Below are 19,905 nucleotides of genomic sequence, written 5' to 3'. Positions count from 1 at the left end.
ACAAAGCAGCATGGACACTAATGTTAAGTTACCCCCATACCGTTCTTGCTACAACCTAGTCCAGCCGGTACGGACGTGAGTGTAAGCATATATTGTGGAAAAGGACAATACATTTAAAATTGCAGATGTTATGGGACTTACGCACAAGGCAATAAATGGCATCTCAGTGTCTGCATGGGCAGCTTGTGTAAGATGTGTAAAAAAATTGTGGGCTGAAGATTGACGGAAACTGGCAAGGACACAATTATAGAACGTTGCTTTACAAATCTTGCTGAATGTGAGTCCTCTACATTGGACAGCAAAGATGATGGATAGATTTCTTACAGTGAAGTATGGAAACATTAATTACTGGTACATAAGACTTTGACTATCTGCAGGTGCATTAAAAATATTAATACCTTAAGTAGTCATGTTTGCCCTTGTAATAATGCAGTTTTCTTTGTAAGTCGCATTTCAATCAGTCACAGAAATTATGATATTGTATCAGATTGCACAATGAAAGGAAATCAGTTGTTAGTAACCCATTAAATGATCTGTTTCTGATACCCTTAAGATCATACATTTTTAAAGGTTGGAAATGCTTCAGATGTATTGGATCACAGTGGTTGCTTAATGTAAACAATGCAAAACTTCATTTTAAAACAAAAGAGATTGATATCGTTCACAAGATGAAACACTAAACATAGACAGTATTTAAAGGAAATAATTCATGATGATTGTGTGCTGGTGCACCAGCTATCAGATTGGGTGAACTGGTGGATGCAAATTAGCAGCACAACCACCCCCCCCCCCCTTCCCATCTGTGCAGAATGTGTGCCTCACCTGCATTAGTTGCTGTTCTGGATTCTAGCAATGTCATCAAAAACAACTTAAATATCCCAGTATGTGTGTGTAATGTAATTGTATATACAAAAACTCTACTCACCAAGTGGCAGCAACAGAAAACACAGGTTAAAGTTATAATGCCAAGCTCTCAGCCAGTGACGCTTTCTCGTGGCAGAAGGGTTAAAGAGAAAGGAAGAGGGGCTGACAAAAAACACTAGTAAGGTTAAGAAAATGGTGTGAATTAGGAATACTATGACCCCCAACAGGAATTCAACCTTTTAATCCTATACAAATCCCATTACTTAATACAGCTATTCTTTTAGCCTCAGGGGTAACCGTAACATGAGCACACCACAGCCTTATGGAATCTTGCTCAGAGCCCCAGGTCGAGAGAGCCTTACCAGATGGGGTGGAAAGGAGAAATAGTTTGGAAATTAGACTGCTGAAAGGTGTTTGGTCTGACATCCATGTCCGAGAGAAGTGTTTTCTTCTCATCCCATCTGGTAGGTCTCCATGGACACAGGATTGTGGGTGACTTTTCTACAATACTTCCCATTTACTGAACCATGTTAGTACTTTTCCTTCGTCACTCTCTCTATCCCTATAACTTCTCTGCCAGAATAAGGAGCCACTGGCTGCAAAAGCTTGCACATTATCATAACTGTTTATCATAACTGTTTGTTTTCTCTCCTGTTACCACTGATTAGTAGATAATTTAGCTATCCAATTGTATTAAATATTCAGGAATTACTAATATGTATGTGTTTTTATTTCAGCCTGATATAAGCCAATATGCATCAGACTTGCTGCCTGTTTTGTTTGAGCACTTAGGCCAATTGTGTGTGCAGTTGCAGCAAAGTGGGAAAGAACCACCAGGCCTAGATAGGACTTTCTATGCATTAGAAATGTTTTGTGAAAATTTGGAGCAAGAAATACTACCTTACCTTCCCACACTAATGGAAAGATTGTTTGCAACAATGGCAAATACAAACCTACCTCATGCACATGAGCTAGTGCTAAGTGCTTTCAGTGCAGCAGGTATTGTCAACAGATAGTTTTACTCATTAGCAATTTATGATGTATAGAAATGAGTGTTGATTATGTGTGTTGCTGTTGCAATGTTTACACAAAGCCAAGAGCTAGTAATTTACTTCAATAGTATATAGATAGGAACTTCATCCTTGATAACATCTGAACATTGCTTTCTCCAGTCCTACATTTTGTAATACACATAAAACCACATTTGAAATAAGCTGATGCACAACTGCTGGTAGACTTTGTTAGCATGACACTTATCACTTGTACAAAGATTAATGCATGTTACATTCGTAAGACAAGGCCCTCTCATAGTGCATGACCTCAATGATAAGATTGCAGTTCCTTTCTAGAGTGCTAGTATCTCACGCTTACAGCAGCGTGTGCTTAATTTTCTGTTCCTATACTAATATAATCTGTAGGCTTTGTGTGGTGTAAGAGATTTATATCATTAAGTAGGTCTTCCAATTTTGTTAGACAGCAAATGACTTCATTTGCATTAAGTAATCTTGCAGTCTGATAGTATCCAGAATTAGCTACAGATTCTGCACTCACATATTTTGCGATTTAATTTTCCTACCATGAACTATTTGTACATTGTGTCTTTGATGTATATTAATTTTTTTTCAGCAATAGTGGTAGAATTGTAACTTGCTAGAAAGTGAGTCCAAGACTTTGACATGTCATACTCATCTGATAACAACATCAAGATGTCACACTTCATCAATTAAATACTTAATTTTTTTACATGCTCAATAATTACACAGTGTACTAATTACACCTTAAGCTGTAAATGTGTTTAACATGTTTTAAAAACAGATTTAATCAAATGAAGAAAAAATATTGTTGTTAAAGTGATGTAATAAATTGGTTTATTGTGTGATGTGAATTACTATGAAGTTATCTTTTCCTTATGTTTTTGCGATTAAATGTCACGTCAATGGATACCATTAATCTGTATTTGTACTATGTGTGCTAAGGCAGCCACCTTCTGAGCTGTCGTCGCTTAATTTGCTGAATAGCTCTTAAAAGTATTGGACAGATGCAATAGCATAATGTGCTGGTACTGCCTTGGACATATACACCTTACCTCTACCCATAAGAGTGAATGTGCATAAATAATTTAAATTTTTCTACTTAATCATCATTCTGACGTGATGCATTTTGTTTAGAAGAGATATCTCCCAAAGTTATGGGAATTTGTAATGATGATGCCGAGTCTACCCTTGTCAAATACTTAAATTTGTTTAGTATTTTGTCCATCCTCAACAACTGCTGTTGCATATAACAAAATAAGTGACCAGTTGCATAAAAGAAATGTAATTTCCTTACTGGTTTTGGGCACTTAGGTAACTTCTTCAGAAAGTTATACCTATTGCATTATTGCGAATGTCAGCAGTAAGATGCATACAGCAAAATTCCGTAGTCCTGACTGCGAAGGACTAAGTTCTTATTACCCATAAACATTATTTAGTTATGGCTGAGGGCTTTGTGCCTGGAACCAGTAAAGAAATTAAATTTTTCGTGTGCAACTGGTCGCTATATTAATTTTTTGTATAGTGAAACCCCCCTTTTACACTTTGTAAGGGACTTGAAAAATATGGTGTAAAATAACGTTTTAAGCTGTAAAAGTTAAGTATAGGATACCCCATTGCATTTTCACACTTTATGCATGCTGTGTGAACAGGCACCAAAAACCTTGTTGGGGACTTTTTTATTATTTAGTAGAGGTTTATTATCTAATAAAAATAGCTTATGTAAATGAAACTGATAACTGTTTGGGAAGTAGGAATGTTTGACTTGATTTCATATGTCATAGTCAATGTTTTTAAAAACCTGCATTCATTAAATAATGAAGTACTTACTAGTTACGTATTTTTTCCATCTTAGCACGACGCATTTAGAGGATTTTTTGTCATTGTCAAGTGCAAATATGTACACAAGTATTTTGTGTGGCATTTTAATGTGTTAGTCTGGCTCTCTTGCACTGTAGTCATCTTTTTTGCAGGTTATCGTATACTGTGCCTCCTCAGTTATGTAGAAAACCATACAAACATGAACTCTCACTCACATTGTTTGTGACATCACAAGAAACTCACACACAAATATTGCACTTAACAAGATTAAATTCTCGAAACATGGTTTTCTCAGAATGAAAGAGTACGTAACCGGCACTGTGTTTGAACTAAAAACACAAAGTAAATGATGATGTCAACTAGTGCTATAAGTGGCTAGACACTGAAACATGTTAAATGTGGTTTAACAGAGGTGTCCAGATGATCACAATAATCAATAAAATTCATTTGCGCAGTAGACACAGTTTGGAAATCGTTGTGATTAGTCATATTATCTTCATTCCCTTGAGCCACAATGCCAAGTAGAGCTTGGCAGCGGCAGGAAATACAACACACATTGTTCCAACTTATACACATTTACCTGTTCAGATCTGCTGAGTTAAGTGCCCTGGTGTCAAGAAACTTAACCACATAATATTTAACACTGTTGGACGGACAGTATTATGCCAATGTCATTTTTTTCGACATGCATAAATCGCGGGAAAATTATAACTATGTTGGCGCAAAATTGGATGCAAATGAACATTGTGGAAATAAGAAATTCGTGAAACTTTCATTTACATACATTAAGCAAAACAGAAATTGTCTATTTTGTTAGAAAGTCACACAGCCTTTAGGAAAAAGTGAAGGGAAAAAAAAAATAGATAAAACAGGAATTCAACCTTATTCCAACCAAATCTCTGCACTATAACATGGTACCTCTCGCATTACGCTATGGTATAGCTGCATAATTAGAGACTTCGGAATTTAGCTTAGTCTTCTGTAGGCTTTACTCAGTGACATGGTATTAATTTACATTTAATTGTAACAAATCCTAACAAGAGCAACATGTTTTTAGTGATTATTTGATAAGCCCCTGCCTTAAAATGGCTTACTCTGATAACACGAGTTCTAACACAAATATTCTAACCTTGGGTATTATGTTTGCTGTAGTTTTCTTACAGCAAATCATACCAATACCAGTTCATTCTAGAGACATTAAATGTGCTGATGCAGAAATAACATACATTCATGGGCTGTAAGGTATAGTATAAAACCCACCTAATATGGGCTTCCATTGAAAAAGAAGAGTGCAATATGGTGTCTTGCCATCTGCAGACCTCAAGTTTTCTGCTTGTGATGTAGATGGCATTCTTGCTTTCTGCTGGTTCCACTGACACATCTCTGAAATATTGCAGAACTTATTTTGTTCCACTTGATGGAATAGCTCCTTAATATGAAATAGCTGGAAGTGACTTCACAAAACTCAGAGAACCATATCAGTGTCGGCAACATTGTCCTGTGTGCCAGCGGCTTAAGCATTGATGTCCAGAGAGGGATTACAGGAAAAAAATTGTGTGTATGGATACATTGATACTTACTCTAGGTCTGCATTTCTCTTGGTTCCCACATTTCTGTGAAAAAAGTAATCCACACACAAATTGCTCACTGTAGAATTAGTGACTGCTTTTGTGTTTTCATAATTTATTGTTGCAACACATATCTATATTTTTTGTTTTATTTGTTTACTAGCAAATGCTGCCAAGGAGGGAATGATCCCATATTTTCCCAAAATAACAGAATGCTTAAGACTTTATTTGACTGATGAAATAAAGGAAGAAATTTCGTGCCAGGTTCAGGCATTGGGTATGTAATCTTCATAGTAGACATAATTACTTTTCATCATAGAAGAAACAATACCACATAACTAACTTTCTTGGATTTTGGCCAGTTGGCGTACGTGATGTAGTGCAGCGGCTGTTACCATGGGAATGATCAACTTTCAAGTATTTAAATGAAAATACTGAAAGTGCTGTGCCAGTCAAACAAGCTTAAAAATTCTGAGTGACTACAAAAGAATGAAATCTCATAACTTGTTAGAAGCTCCATGAGGCTGTTTGTGGACAGTGCTGTTACCTATAAGAAGGCAGCAGCCTCAGGACTGCATCAAAATGCAGTAAGACCTGTAGAGAAATGATACTGGTGATGGCTGGCAGCTGTCATTCTCAAACAGATACCTACTTCCATATGCTACTTTAAAGTGAGCAAAGATATCTTTCTCAATTAAAGGTTGTCTTGAGACACATGGTCCATTTCTGTTAACTACTGTCATATGGGTACATCTACAAGGTTATTAAAAATGACTGAAGGAATCTCTCAGATTTGCTGTAGCTATATTATTTAACATTGTCACAGGGCCTTGCACATACATAGAAAAACTCAGTTTTTTTACAATTTAAAAATGATAAATATGTGCCTGCCTACTGATTGTGCAGATATCAAGTTGATGATAAAGTTCTTCCCACGTTTGACACAGCATGTTCCTATAGTATGTTCAAAAGCACTGCTGACACAAATTTACAGTTCTGGTAGATTTGACACAAATTTACAGTTCTGGTAGATGAGGTGGTAAACACCGTATTTTTCACGGAACCCCACTTAAAAAAATCACGTGGGGTTAGATTTGGAGAATGTGGAGGCCATGACATGAATCGATGATCATAAACCCCAACACCACCGAACCAAACTTTCCTTGATTACCTGTTTAAGAATTCATTATCATCGTGATGAAAGTTGGAAGGAGCAACATACTGTTGGTTTATGAAGTCCACACTGTCAGTATCCAGCTGTAGCATGAGCCAATGTTCCAGCATGTCCAGATGCACATGTCTTGTAACTGTCTTCTTGCAAGTGAAAAAGGGTCTATAAACTTTAAAACAAGATATTGCACAGTAACTTTTGATGAGTCCCCAATTTGTTCCATGATTGCATGGGGATTCTACCCCAACATTGGCAAATTGTGCCCGTTCATTTGCCATTCATAAAAATTGTTGCTTGGTCAGTAAAGATAAGTTGCTCACAAAACCCTCCTCATCCATAAACTGTTTAAACTGTGCCGAAAATTCAAATATCTGAATTGGTCATTTGGGGTCGGGTTGTAGCAGGTGCAAGTGGTAAGGCTTCAGCTTAAGTTGTTTCCTTAAGTGTTTCCAAAAGAGTTTCCAAGTGGTAAATTATGGTATGTTAAGCTTTCAACTTGCTCTGTTCGTTGACTTCTGTGGGCAACGTGCAAAACTCACCCGCATATAATCATATGATGATTTCCTCACTCACTGCAAACCAGCCTGTTGATTTCCCCATACAGAAGCATCCTGAAGCATTAAACTGCAGGTACCATTGCCAAATGGGGTTGGCAGTTAGTGGATCTTTGTTGAATTTCGTTCTGCAGTGTTGGTGCCCTGTTACAGCAGTCTGATAAGGGTGCATTTCAACCACAACATATACTTTCTTGGCACCTGTCGCTGTGCTGCATAACTGCTCACTCCTGTTGGTGGCAGAAATCTGACGTGCGGCTACAAATATACAAAACATCTTGTTTCTCTGGATGAGTTTGGAGTTTTGTTGTGTGTCAATGTAAATTAATTTAGAGAGATCCACTTCAATTGTACTAATTATAAGTTCAAAACATGACCAGTTTAGAGATTTCCCTCTTCAGGTGTATCACGTTATTGTACTTGGTAACACACAATGTGTGGTTGGGCCAGTCAGTGTAACAGCTCCAAATCGCTACATATTGGTGGAAACCGTCAGCAATCAGGCAGCTGCACAATATGAACGCCAACCATGAATGCCTGGCAGCATAAAGTGCCTGTCAGCATGCAGTGATTTATAACTATTACACTGACTGGCCTGAACACGTGTTGTTTGTTATCAAATACTGTAATTTCATACAGGTGAAGATGAACTTAGAAGTTGCAAAACCAGTCATGGTTTGAATAAATAATTAGTACACATGAAGCGGATCTCACTAAATTAACAAGCCTCTTAGTAGCGGGTGTCTTACATACCAAATCTTATCAATGTAGCTACAGTGAATTTATGAAATTGCTTCAGTAATTCATAATAATCTTGTACTTAACAAATCAACAACTGTCTGCAATGGCTGCATGCATTTGTGCAATTGTGGGGCAAAATGGAAAGTTCAGCAATGTGGTATAGTGTGACATTTTACGTGATGAGCTGTGTTTTAATTTATGTGTTAGTATATGCAAGAATCTTACAGTGATAGTCAAAAATTTCCTTTCTTCCTGCAGTGTTTTATATATGTGAGAAATAAAGCAATAAAATTTACACAATAAGATTTGAAACATAAAAAATCTATCTAAAGATTTAGTTATGTGCTGTAACAGACACATCATTTTAGTCAAAGTTTGCATTATGCGTGGTAAATGACATCAAATAGTTGAATAGCTACAGTGTGTTGTGTAGTTCACACATTCAATAGCTGATACATTGTGAATGAATGTTTGGGATGACTTTCTGATCATTTTACTGTGTGAAGCCCACAATAAAGCTGAAAGTACATCATCAGAGAAAGCTATTAAGGAAACATTTTATAGGCATTGTAAGGGCTACTGAATGGAGTAGTGTGGGTTCTTTTTAAGAAAGTTCTTATTGCCAGAGTATGTTTGCCTCACATCCTCAACTGCTGTGAAATTGTGTTAGTCATTTTCATTGGTCATCCCTGCTGTTACATGGGTAGCAGCTAAACAACCTTGATATTCTAACGACAGTGGAAATGAGTGTGTTAGAATAGAGAAAGGGAGGTTACAAATCTGAGGAGGAGAGGTAACACTCCCTCAGAAATAATGATCATTGCATTGTTTTCTGTTGTGTTTTTGTCACAAGTGAGATGTTGCCCGTTGTGCTCAAAGGAACTGAAAGTTTGCGGTGGTACAGTTGATTAACTGCATTGAAAATTTATAGGCACCTAATCACAACCACTCTTTCTACAAAGATCATAATGCCTATAATGTACAAACCAAATCTAGGCACCCGTTTTTTATAGTTTCTTTGTGGATGGCAATTTTGGCCTCTTTGCCTACGTTAGGACAATAATACAAACACCCCGGCACAGTGGTGCATGGAGGTGTTAAAGGGAACATGTAAAATTGAACCTTCATCAGTGATGGTGACGATATATTACACTTGTCTGTGGACTGATATTGCATATTTTCTGTGCAAGTTTTGTTTAACATTGCAGTTACGAAATTTCCACACTAGTTGTGAGGTGAGTGTAATAAGAGTAACTAGGACAGTTCTTGCTGGAAGTGTGTAGAATGCCTTTTCAGATGCCCTTTGAGTGGGAGTACAAATGCGTATAGTTAACAAAAGTGTTGGTGGCATACAATATAAATACTGATTTTGCCTATTTAATTCAGTATTCCATTGCACCCAGTCTTTTTACTTCTCTCCTTTTCAGCAATCTCCCTCCCCACCTCTCTGCGCCTTCCATCTAACATCCCGACTGCACATAGGTGCCCACCCTCTTTTCACCTAATCCATGTGTGCTCCCAGTAGTACATCTCTGTCCAACACTGCTACCCTGCTATCCCTGTCCCTCCCCGCTCCAGCCTTCTCCTTACCCCCAACCAGTCGCCACTCCCAACATGCACTAGTGCGCTGCTTGCAGTGTGGCCTCAGTTGCCTGAGACTGCAGTTGCGTTTTCACAACTGACATACCTACCTTCTTTAGAATAGGAATTACATCCTGCCTGAAGCCTGAGGGTATGTCACCTGTCTCCGATTTCTTGCACACCGGATGAAGTAAATTGTCGTGGTTCACTTTCCCAAGGATCTCAGTAATTATAAGGGAAGGTCTTCTAATCCAGAGCCATTGTTCAGACTTCGGCTTTCAATACTTTGTCAACATACATTTCTGCAGATGAGTTTATTAGAAGGAAAAGTAATGTATGTCCGAGGAAAAATAAAATCAGATGATACATTGAATGAACAGGCAGATATCCATCTGAACAATAGTGAATTCTACTTGGCCACTGTCGTTGCAGTCGGTTTGATGATCCTCAAGACATACCTTTTTCAGATTCTGAACGTAACGCAGTGTCAAATATTGTCAGTTCAAGAACATACAGCTCAAATATAGAGAAATATTTTTGAACACCACAACTTAACAGCTGAAGGTAGTAATGGTAGTGACTACAATTATGGCAGGCCTAATGTTAGCTGTCACGCTAACCTCTTTTCGATATTATAGTGATTATTATTGTAGTTACACTATGTTTAATATTAAATTATTATTTACTGTATTGTATTGCTAAATAGTTATGGAAATTTAAGAGAGCTTTCAAATTATTTGGTTTCCTCACTTCTTCATTTCACAAGGTAAAGAGAGGAACACTTTGGCATTATGTATTTAGACTTTTTAGCATTAAGTAATCAAATTAGTGTATATTGTTGTTACTTAGGCAAATTCTTTCACTGTTTTGAATCCTCTCCCTCATGCTGCCACAGAACATTAAAAAACTACCATATGAGGTTTTATTTCATGTCCGAGGGTAGTTTAAGTTTCCGATCTCAGCATGAAGATTAGTAGGCCTTCTCAACAAAACTTGGGGAATTTGAATGTACCTAATAAGGCACTTGTCAAAAATTTCAACCGTTTTGGATGCATAGTTGTTAGATAGTGGTTTTAGTGAGTCAGTGATCGTTCTTGTGAAAATGGACGAAATAGAGTATCGAGCTGTCACTAGATTTTTGTTTCTGAAAAGCAATACACCTATGCAAATTAACAAATATTTGACACACTTTACAGCAACTCAGTGCCATTATTTTGGGCAGTTGTGTTTTAACTTGGCCATACCAGCTTGCATGACGAACATTAAAGCTGACGGCATGCTGGGTGCCAAGATTGCTCACTCTGCACCGTGTTAAGCCTCAGCACTTGACATTGTGAAGTTTTTTGTTCACTCGGCTAAAAGTTGAGCTCGGAGGGCAGAAATTTTTGTCAACTGAAGAGGCCATCACTGTTGTAATAAAAAAAAAAAAATTGCAGAGAAAGACACTATTATTATTTGGACTGATTAAAGAAATGGAGCATTGCTGGGAGAGTTGTATAGACTTACAAGGAGATTATGTTGAAAAATAAAAATAGTTGAGGAAAAATATCATAGGTGCGAAACTTTCCAGGCTACCCTTGTAGACTCCTTCATTCCGTGCTAAATTCTGTCAACAGGTTGGGACCTGTCCCAACATAATTTTCCTGTAGCATAATTTGTAAATTTGTGATATTAGATTTTTATGTGCACAGGTACAGGGATTTGTGTTTCCAGATTTTATTGTACATTGTGTTTTCCTGTAGATACGTTAGGTACAATGGCACGAGCTGTGGGAGCAGAAAACTTTTTGCCATTAGCAGAAGAAAGCATACAACTAGGTTTGAAATTTGTTCAACATAAAGATGAACCTGATTTAAGAAAAGCAGCATTTGGTCTGTTTGCCTCTCTCGCATCAATTATGAAAGAAGAAATGCATTCTGTGTTGCCTACTATTGTAGAGATTATGATGGAATCCATAAAGAGTACTGATGGACTTGTGGTAAGAAAATATTCTTTTTTATTACCTTAGTTTTGATTTTAACTTTGGGATATTAGCTGCTGAGGCACTTTCTGCAGGGGACGTATGCTAGTACAGACTTCTCAACTGCGTTGTTCAGTTGTTAACCTCTGTATTCACTTATTAAGAACTTTGTTGCGTGTTTGTTTGTAGTTCTTAACTTCAGTATCAAAAGCTGTAAAGAAAAATCACAAAATCAAATGCATGTAGCTTTAATTTGTAATCATCTTAGTGTTTAATACTATGTTAGATGGAACTAAATTTGGCACATGATGTTCAGTAAAAGTGCATAGTCATGAGTAGAGACTGGATTTTATGCATTTGCATATTTTGCTCCTTTTCACCCATTATTCGTATTTTAACTGAAAACTAGTGATGTATATTTTTGCTCTATGTTTACAAAATTTTAAAAATTGAGACGGACCATCTCGAGCATGATCTAGTTTTGATGTCTCGCAGATTGATTGCGACCTAGAATTGTGTGCAATCGCTAATTGAGAAGCCACTGTCTAGCAAAATCATTATAGAAGAGGAACAGGAACAGCAGACAGTCAGTGCTCAATGCCTGTGCCCCTCTGTTAATCCTCTCCACTGTCATACTGTACACATCGGCAACAATCAAATTAAACTATGCTATCTTTTGGTTGCATGTCCATTGTTTCAGTTTAGCTTTCTATTTAGTTCTATACAGTTCATTGTGTTTACGACGTGTAATGTGTATAAAGTGTTCTGCGACGTGCTGTATGAAAAAAGAAATGTCGTTTCGTGGATTGCTGACCATCCTGGAACATTTACATACGAGGGAATTGTTTTATATTGTCGAGTTTGCTAGAAAAAAGTTTCATGCAAACAAATGTTTCAAATAGACGAGCCTGAGGAATGCAGAAGAAAGGACCATGACAACTTCTGACAGCAGCAAGTTGCAGTAGCAAGGATTTGTCCAAAGGTAACCAAGAAAGTCAGTTGAACATGGGTCTATGTGAAGTATCCATTGTAAACAATATTCCTCTTCACAAACTTACAAACCCTATCCTTGAAGGCTTCCTGCGCAAATATTGCTTAAATCAAAATATACCAGCTGAATCAGCATTGCGTAAAAATTACACGCTGACATTTTACTTAAATGTTCAGGAAGAAATACGCATTGAACTCGAGGATAGCATTAGCTGGATTTTAGTTGATGAAACTACATACACTTGTGGTTGTTACATTGCAAATTTGTTGGTGCTTTAAAAGAAGAGCCTTCTTCCTATTTAGTGGCCTGTGAAGAACTTGAACAAGTAAATCCATCTAAGATTGACAGATTTGTGAATGAGGCTGTTAGAAAAATATTTCCTTAACCTTCTCCACATGAAAGGGTGTTTGTGTTTATTTCAGATGCTGCTCCCTATGTGATCAAAGCAGGAAAAGCCCTCAGAGTATGTTATCCCAATTTGATTCATGTGACGTGCTTTGCTCGTTGGGTACATTGCTTTGCCGGAAAAGTGCATTCCACATTTGTGAATGTAAATAAACTGATTTCATCCATAAAGAAAGTGTTTCTAAAGGCTCCTGCTCGTGGTAAGACCTACAAAGAAAAACTACCAAATGTGCCTTTACCTCCCAAATCAGTGGTAACTCAGGGTACGTGGGTTGAAGCTATGTTGTTTCACAATGAACATTTTGAGGCCATTAGAGGGGTAGTAAATGACTTTGATAGTGCAGAAGCTTTGGCAGTTTGCCAGTGCAAGGAAGCTTTTGATTCTGGTATTAAAGAAAAGACATTGCAGGTATGTGGAAGAAATCGGTGCTAATCACAGCAAGTATTAAAAAGCTTGAGACTCAAGGTTTGGCATTGAATGAGTCTGTTCAGTTAATGAATAAAGTTATTCTAGTGTACTCCTCATTGCTGGAGGTATTCCCAAGAAAACATAAAGAAAAGTTTGAAAACATTTTAAACAATAACCCAGGCTTAGAACTCTTGTGCCAAATCAATAGTTTTCTTAATACGACGGGTGAACTTTTAACAGAAACAGTAAGTGCCGACATGGCACGCAAATTCAAATACTGCCCAGTTACCTCAGTTGATGTAGAACAGTCCTTTTCTGCTTATAAATATGTTTTGAGTGATCAAAGACACAATCTTACTACCAAACCTGTGGAACAGTACTTGATCATTTGTTTACAATTGCAGAAAAATGTAAAATAAATTGTAAATGATTCTTTGGTCCCATAGTATTAAGTCAATGCTGTTCAAAAAAATTTGTGTGTGTGTTGTTTCTTGAATAAAATATTATGGAGTTTTTGAGCTTGCCTCTCTGCATGCGATATGTCTTGAAGTTGGTCTTATACATATTAATTGTTTCACAGTAACTCACTCGCATCACATCCGTTTGTTACCAACAATAATAGCAAAGAAGGAGCACTTGTTGAAACACAGTATGCATCCCGATTTTGCAAATTTTCAGAAAACAATCCAAGAAAGGCCCCCTTTCTAACCTTTACTAGAATGTATTCAGAAAATATCATCAGCATCCTAAATGTACAGATTTTTCACGTGGTTGGCACTCATCGTCATAGTTGAATTGCATAGGTTCAACTTTAACATAGAATGCACTCACTAACTACCATGCTTTTTATTATTTGATCTTGCTTATTTCGAAACTTTTTATGCATTTTTTAAGAATTTTTCATTCATACTTGCGTGCATATTTCAAGGTTTTTATGATGCATATAATCCGGTCTCTACTTATGAGAGAGCTGTAAACATTTGTGCCGTCAGCTGGTGTCGAAAACTGTCCTTCTGGATAATGGCTTGTTAAAAAATTTCATTTTATAATCTTGTTTTTAAGTCATGACTAGTGCTAATAAAAACAATGTTTTTTGTTGCAGCCAACGTACAAAGATGATGAAAATGATTTTCAAATATATGATTTAAGTGACACAGCAGATGAGGAGGACATTGAAAATGAGTCAGGAGATGATGATGAAGATGATGATTTCCAAGGTTATTATTTTTACTATTATTACTTCTTCTTCTTCTTCTTCTTCTTCTTCTTCTTCTTCTTCTCTTTCTCCTCCTAGTTTCGGCTGTATTGGGCCACACAGTGAACAAAAAAGAGCATTTCAGAATCTTTTTACCCATCTTTGTGGGTATATAATTTTTGTTCTCTCAAAGGTTTTTTCCTATTGAGGCTTAGATTTTTGTAGCTGGACAAATGTTCAGTTGTGACTTTCTGCTAAAAACTACTTTTATTTCATGTGGTTATTCCTGCTGCTTTTCAGTCATTCTTTGGTCTATCTCAATCTCTGTTCCTGATTTAGAAAGAGTTTTGTGGAATTGGATAGACTTTCTAGTTACTGTTCGACTCTTAGTTTTTAATATGCCCATAAAATTTAACATAACGTGTGAATAAAGATTAGTATATGGTGCTTGTGAATTTCATTATTTGGTCATTTTGAACAACAAATTTTTGCTGATAATTATATAAATATGGCTTTTGGAACAGACAAATGTAAGAAAAATAGCATAGTCAAGGGAAAAAACACTAAACAGGAAGATTACATATTGGATAACCACAGCGACTGCATAGAAGCGATGGAAAAAACAGATGCCTATAAATGTCTAGGATACAGACACAAAATAGGAATAGATAATACAAATATTAAAGAAGAACTAAAATATAGATAAAGACTAACAAAAATACTGAAAACAGAATTGACAGCAAGAAACAAGACAAAAGCTATAAATACTTATGCTATACCAATATTGACCTACTCATTTGGAGTAGTGAAATGGAGTAACACAGACCTAGAAGCACTCAATACACTTACACGATCACAATGCCACAAATATAGAATACGTCACATACATTCAGCAACTGAAAGATTCACATTAAGCAGAAAGGAAGGAGGAAGGGGATTTATCGACATAAAAACCCTACATTATGGACAGGTAGACAATTTAAGAAAATTCTTTATAGAACGAGCAGAAACTAGCAAAATGCACAAAGCAATCACTCATACAAATACATCGGCTACACCACTGCAATTTCATAACCACTTCTACAACCCTTTAGATCACATAACATCAACAGATACGAAGAAAGTAATTGGAAAAAGAAAACACTACATGGCAAGCACCCGTATCATCTAACACAGCCACACATCGATCAAGACGCATCCAACACATGGCTAAGTAAAGGCAATATATACAGTGAGACGGAAGGATTCACGATTGCAATACAGGATCAAACAATAAACACCAGATATTACAGCAAGCATATTATTAAAGATCCCAATACCACAACAGATAAATGCAGACTTTGCAAACAACAAAGAGAAACAGTAGATCACATCACAAGTGGATGTACAATACTAGAAAATACAGAATACCCCAGAAGACATGACAATGTAGCAAAAATAATACATAAACAGCTTGCCTTACAACATAAACTTATAAAACAACATGTTCCCACATACAAGTATGTACCACAAAATGTATTGGAGAATGATGAATACAAATTATACTGGAACAGAACCATTATAACAAATAAAACACCACCACATAACAAACCGGACATCATACTCACCAATAAAAAGAAGAAATTAACACAACTAATCGAAATATCCATACCCAATACAACAAATATACAAAAGAAAACAGGAGAATAGTAGTAGTAGTAGTAGTAGAAGAAGAAGAAGAAGAAGAAGAAGAAGAAGAAGAAGAAGAAGAAATGTGGGAAGGGTAGGAGGCAGGTTGAACTCTGAAACAAGGGCAGCCATGGACTCCATATAAAGGAGCAGGCAATGGGGAACCCCTCAAGCGGCCAAAAAGCCAATGTGACTTACCTCACACAGAGGAGTAGAAACCATGTTCACAGATGAAACAAAACTATATCAACCACTTTGGCATTGTCCGCTAACCCCAAAGGCAGTGTGTCAGCTGATTTGAGGTTTCGTAACAAGGTGGCCAACTGAGGGCAGCCCAGTAGGATGTGGACCACTGTCAGAATGGCACCATGCTGACAGCATGGTGCCATTCTGACCGTGGGTTGGATCCTAACATCGTAGAACATGGTGATGGTTCAGCAAAGTGTAGCCAATGTGAAGTTGACAGAATGGTAGTTTCTCTGCAAAAAAGCATGAAGTGAAGACTGCCACGTGGTCGGAGTCCCCTTTATTGCTACAGTTTATTAGGAAAAATGAGGGGACACCAACACATGTTCCAAGCCTTCAACAACTGACAGCATAGAGTTGACCAAAGATCCAGTTATTGTACTCCCATCTCCAAAGTTGGCATCCTGGTGGCAGACTTGGCCAACTGGTCAGCATGACCTGGGGTCCAGACAAAGGTGAACGACCATCCACATCCATGGAGATCTGAAAGGAGACCATGAATAGTCACCATCGGTGGATGTCGAGGGCAGCACTAGTCAATAGCTTGCTGATTAAGAATGTCTCACCAGTGTAAGAACAGATGTAACTGAGGGCTCTAATGATGGTCACTAATTCTCGATGCCCGTTAAGCAGGGAGTGTTGTTCACTGCACCTTGCATGTGTCTCGTAAAATCGGTTTGCCTGTTGACCATAGAGCCAATAGGGTGTACCAGTTCCGAACCTGAAAATGAATCAAGGATGGCAAGGAAAAAGTGGCAAAAAATCTAAGCGGTCAACAGTCTATTGGTCCAAAGGATAGGTAGAGAGAGATCTGAGGATAGTGTACGCAGTATAGAAGCATACATTATTGCTACCTGACAAGAGGCGACAGTGGGGGAAGTCAGAGTTCTGAGTGCAGACATTGCATGCGAACTGCGTTCATCACTCCAGTCCTGGGTCTCTGTTGTGAGAGGTGGATATCCCTACCAGGAGAAAAGGGCACGGTAGATTGAAAGTTGAGTGAAGCAGTGAATGTGCATCATATAGTTGAAAAGCAGTCGATGGTGCCTGATCTGTAGTAGGACACCAGCCTTCACTAGTAACCTTTTCAGAGGGGTTGTCTGCAATGCCCCTGTCAATAGCCTATTGGATCCAGAATCTGCATTGCTGAAGGCAATGCCAAGCCATATGACAAACTTATATAAACAAGACATGAGAGGAGCAGAGCTTTGTAGAGTAGTCTGTGTCCCTGCTGGTGCTACTGAAGCAGCAAAGAGCAGCATGGTCATTTAAGCTGGAAAAGATGTGGAAGCTACGTCAACAGGTTATCAAAAAACCAGTCCCAAAAAGCAGTAAGACAAACATATTGGGCTGCTGGTCATTGAGTTCTGATTGTGGATGGACAATATGATAGCAACAAAAGCTTCATGCATGTCTCAACGGCTGAAAACAGGAAGCCATAGACGAGAGCCCAGAATTGTGCCTTTTGTATGGCACCCTGCAGTTGCCATTCAGTAACATCCACATTGGAAAAGCGATAGTGAATGCAAAAATTCAGTATACAGGGAGGATGATACTGTAGACCCCCAGCTGCAGCTAGACCAGTCAGTCACTACAAAAGGGACACTAAATAGGGTTGTATCATGCCAAGTGGTCTAGAGGTTCCCACATGACCACCACAGATTTTGATGAAATTCTATATGAACAGTCTCATGTTCATAATGAACATTGGTAAAATTTTGAGATAATTAAATACATCCGGACACTTAGTCATTTGTTTGACCCCATAGTGCCCATGAGTTTTCAGTAACTTTGAGACATATCATCTCCAGTAATATTTTCTTGAAAGAAACTGAACTACGTCACCTTATACAGCTTTTTGTTCTTCCTCAAGTGAAATAATTCAAAAATAATTTTCTGAGTAGTTTCATATGGATAATTTGAAGTACAGCAGCAAAAAAAATATATACTTGAAATATGTGAAGCTTAGCTTTTTATATCTCCAGAAGTAATTAAGGGATACACATGAAACCTTTCATGTAATAACTTACTAGTACAAGGTCTTTACTGCTTTTCAATGGCTTACAAATTGATGGCAAAGTTGTCATTTTTTTTCTGAAAAATGGCAATATTTGGCCCACTTCTTTAGTAACTGTCCTCTGCAAACACTCTTAAACCATTTTCTGTAGAAAGATCATGTTCCAAACCACCTAACACAATATTTATCATGCAGTGTGAGCATATATTGTCCTAAAAGATGACAAGGCGGAGGTGCATTGTAAATGGACCCATGTCCTGTTGGTGCTCATACGAAAACTGATATCTTTTATGTTCTACAATTAGTTATTACTTTCTGACGACAGCAATATCAAAAGTTGTGATGGGCTAGGAAGTGAGAAAGTCCAAATAACATTTAAAAAAAGTGACGACTTGTAACACTTGATTGTGACGTATTTCAGTCAGTTTTTCTGATATAACTACACAATCAAAACTGGTTACAAGCTTCACAATTTAACTGTGCTTTATCAAGGCAGTGGAGATCATGGTAGTAAAATTGTTGCATGACAGCTGTGGCACATATTGTATAAATAGACTGCAGGTTTTACACCACTGTCATATTTTGATAAAGTTCTCAGCAGTCGTCCCAATATTTTTGGGAATGGGTTCATCTGCTGGAAAATTATTAGGATGTCTTTATTGTGTAAAGACATTGATGTGCAAGTTTTAATTCTGCTTTAAACTGCAATATTATATTTGTTAGCCTAATCTGCGGTTAATGATACATTAGTGAACACATGAAAAGTTACATAAATGTGTTGGTGTTGGCCATGGTGGTTTAACAACAGCCAGTTCCAATGTGTGGAAAACAGTACCCCCATCACCATAGGGGCCATGCCCAATAGCTGTGCAACAGGAGCCATGGGTGAATTTCTTCCCCAAATGTTCCCTCATGAAGCCATAATATGTCAGATATGGAATTGTTTGTAAAGAAATTTTGGTAAGATAGAAACCAAAAACTTACACTTTTCAAATGTGGTTACCTCAAATTAAGACACACAAAAAGAGTAAACTATTCTTTTCATTGGATTCTCTGATTCGAGCTGTTTTGCTAGTCATCAGGACTTCTGATACCTTCCACAGAGAGTACTAAGCAATTGTGGAACATAACATGTCAGATTCAATAGTGGCATTGAAGCTTTGTCCAAGCCTGGAGAGGAAGGGTGTGTGGTCCATTCACTAATGACTACACCAACAAAACTTCACAAAATTATTAGCCAAAACCCAAAATTCAAGTGGCCACTGGAACACTCAATGAAGTTAAAACACTGAAATATAATAAGTGCCAGCTGGAAACTAAAGCACGAAATTTACTAAACAACTTCAATGCACAGAAAACTCTAAAAACACAGCGAGCGAATGTTTCCAAAAGTTTATTAAATCATTATTTCGCCATAAAACAATTAAATTTAATAACTGTATAAAAGTGCACAAATAACTTTGTCAGTACTTAGCGTCCTAACCGCCACAGCTGCAACTGCACGCTGCAAAATCTGAACATTCTAAGCCCTGATATACAGAGCTTTATTTCTTCTGGATTTATCCTTCTCATGCTGCTTGCCCCTCCACCCCCGCCCTCCCTCGCCCCAAATCCCTGGAGATCTAACGAAGCAGCTGTATTTGTCTCTGGAATGTTTAACAAAGGAAGATGGCATTTTGGTAT

The 19,905-nt window shown here is 37.5% G+C and overlaps 1 protein-coding gene across 1 annotated transcript in view; it reads left to right on the top strand.

Moving 5' to 3' along the window:
* The window catches only part of LOC126480685 (importin-4-like), a 110,248-nt gene that overhangs the window by 53,560 nt on the left and 36,783 nt on the right, over positions 1 to 19,905 (top strand). Inside the window, exons 8-11 of the mRNA XM_050103914.1 lie at positions 1,602 to 1,863; positions 5,448 to 5,561; positions 11,074 to 11,309; positions 14,199 to 14,313. Coding sequence (XP_049959871.1) covers positions 1,602 to 1,863; positions 5,448 to 5,561; positions 11,074 to 11,309; positions 14,199 to 14,313 — 727 coding nt within the window. The remainder of the gene's footprint in view (positions 1 to 1,601; positions 1,864 to 5,447; positions 5,562 to 11,073; positions 11,310 to 14,198; positions 14,314 to 19,905) is intronic.

This window comes from Schistocerca serialis, chromosome 5 (genome assembly GCF_023864345.2).
Source record: "Schistocerca serialis cubense isolate TAMUIC-IGC-003099 chromosome 5, iqSchSeri2.2, whole genome shotgun sequence".
Lineage (NCBI taxonomy): Eukaryota > Metazoa > Arthropoda > Insecta > Orthoptera > Acrididae > Schistocerca > Schistocerca serialis.
Note: the sequence above shows the minus strand (reverse complement) of the source record. Positions and strands in the feature narration are given on the sequence as shown.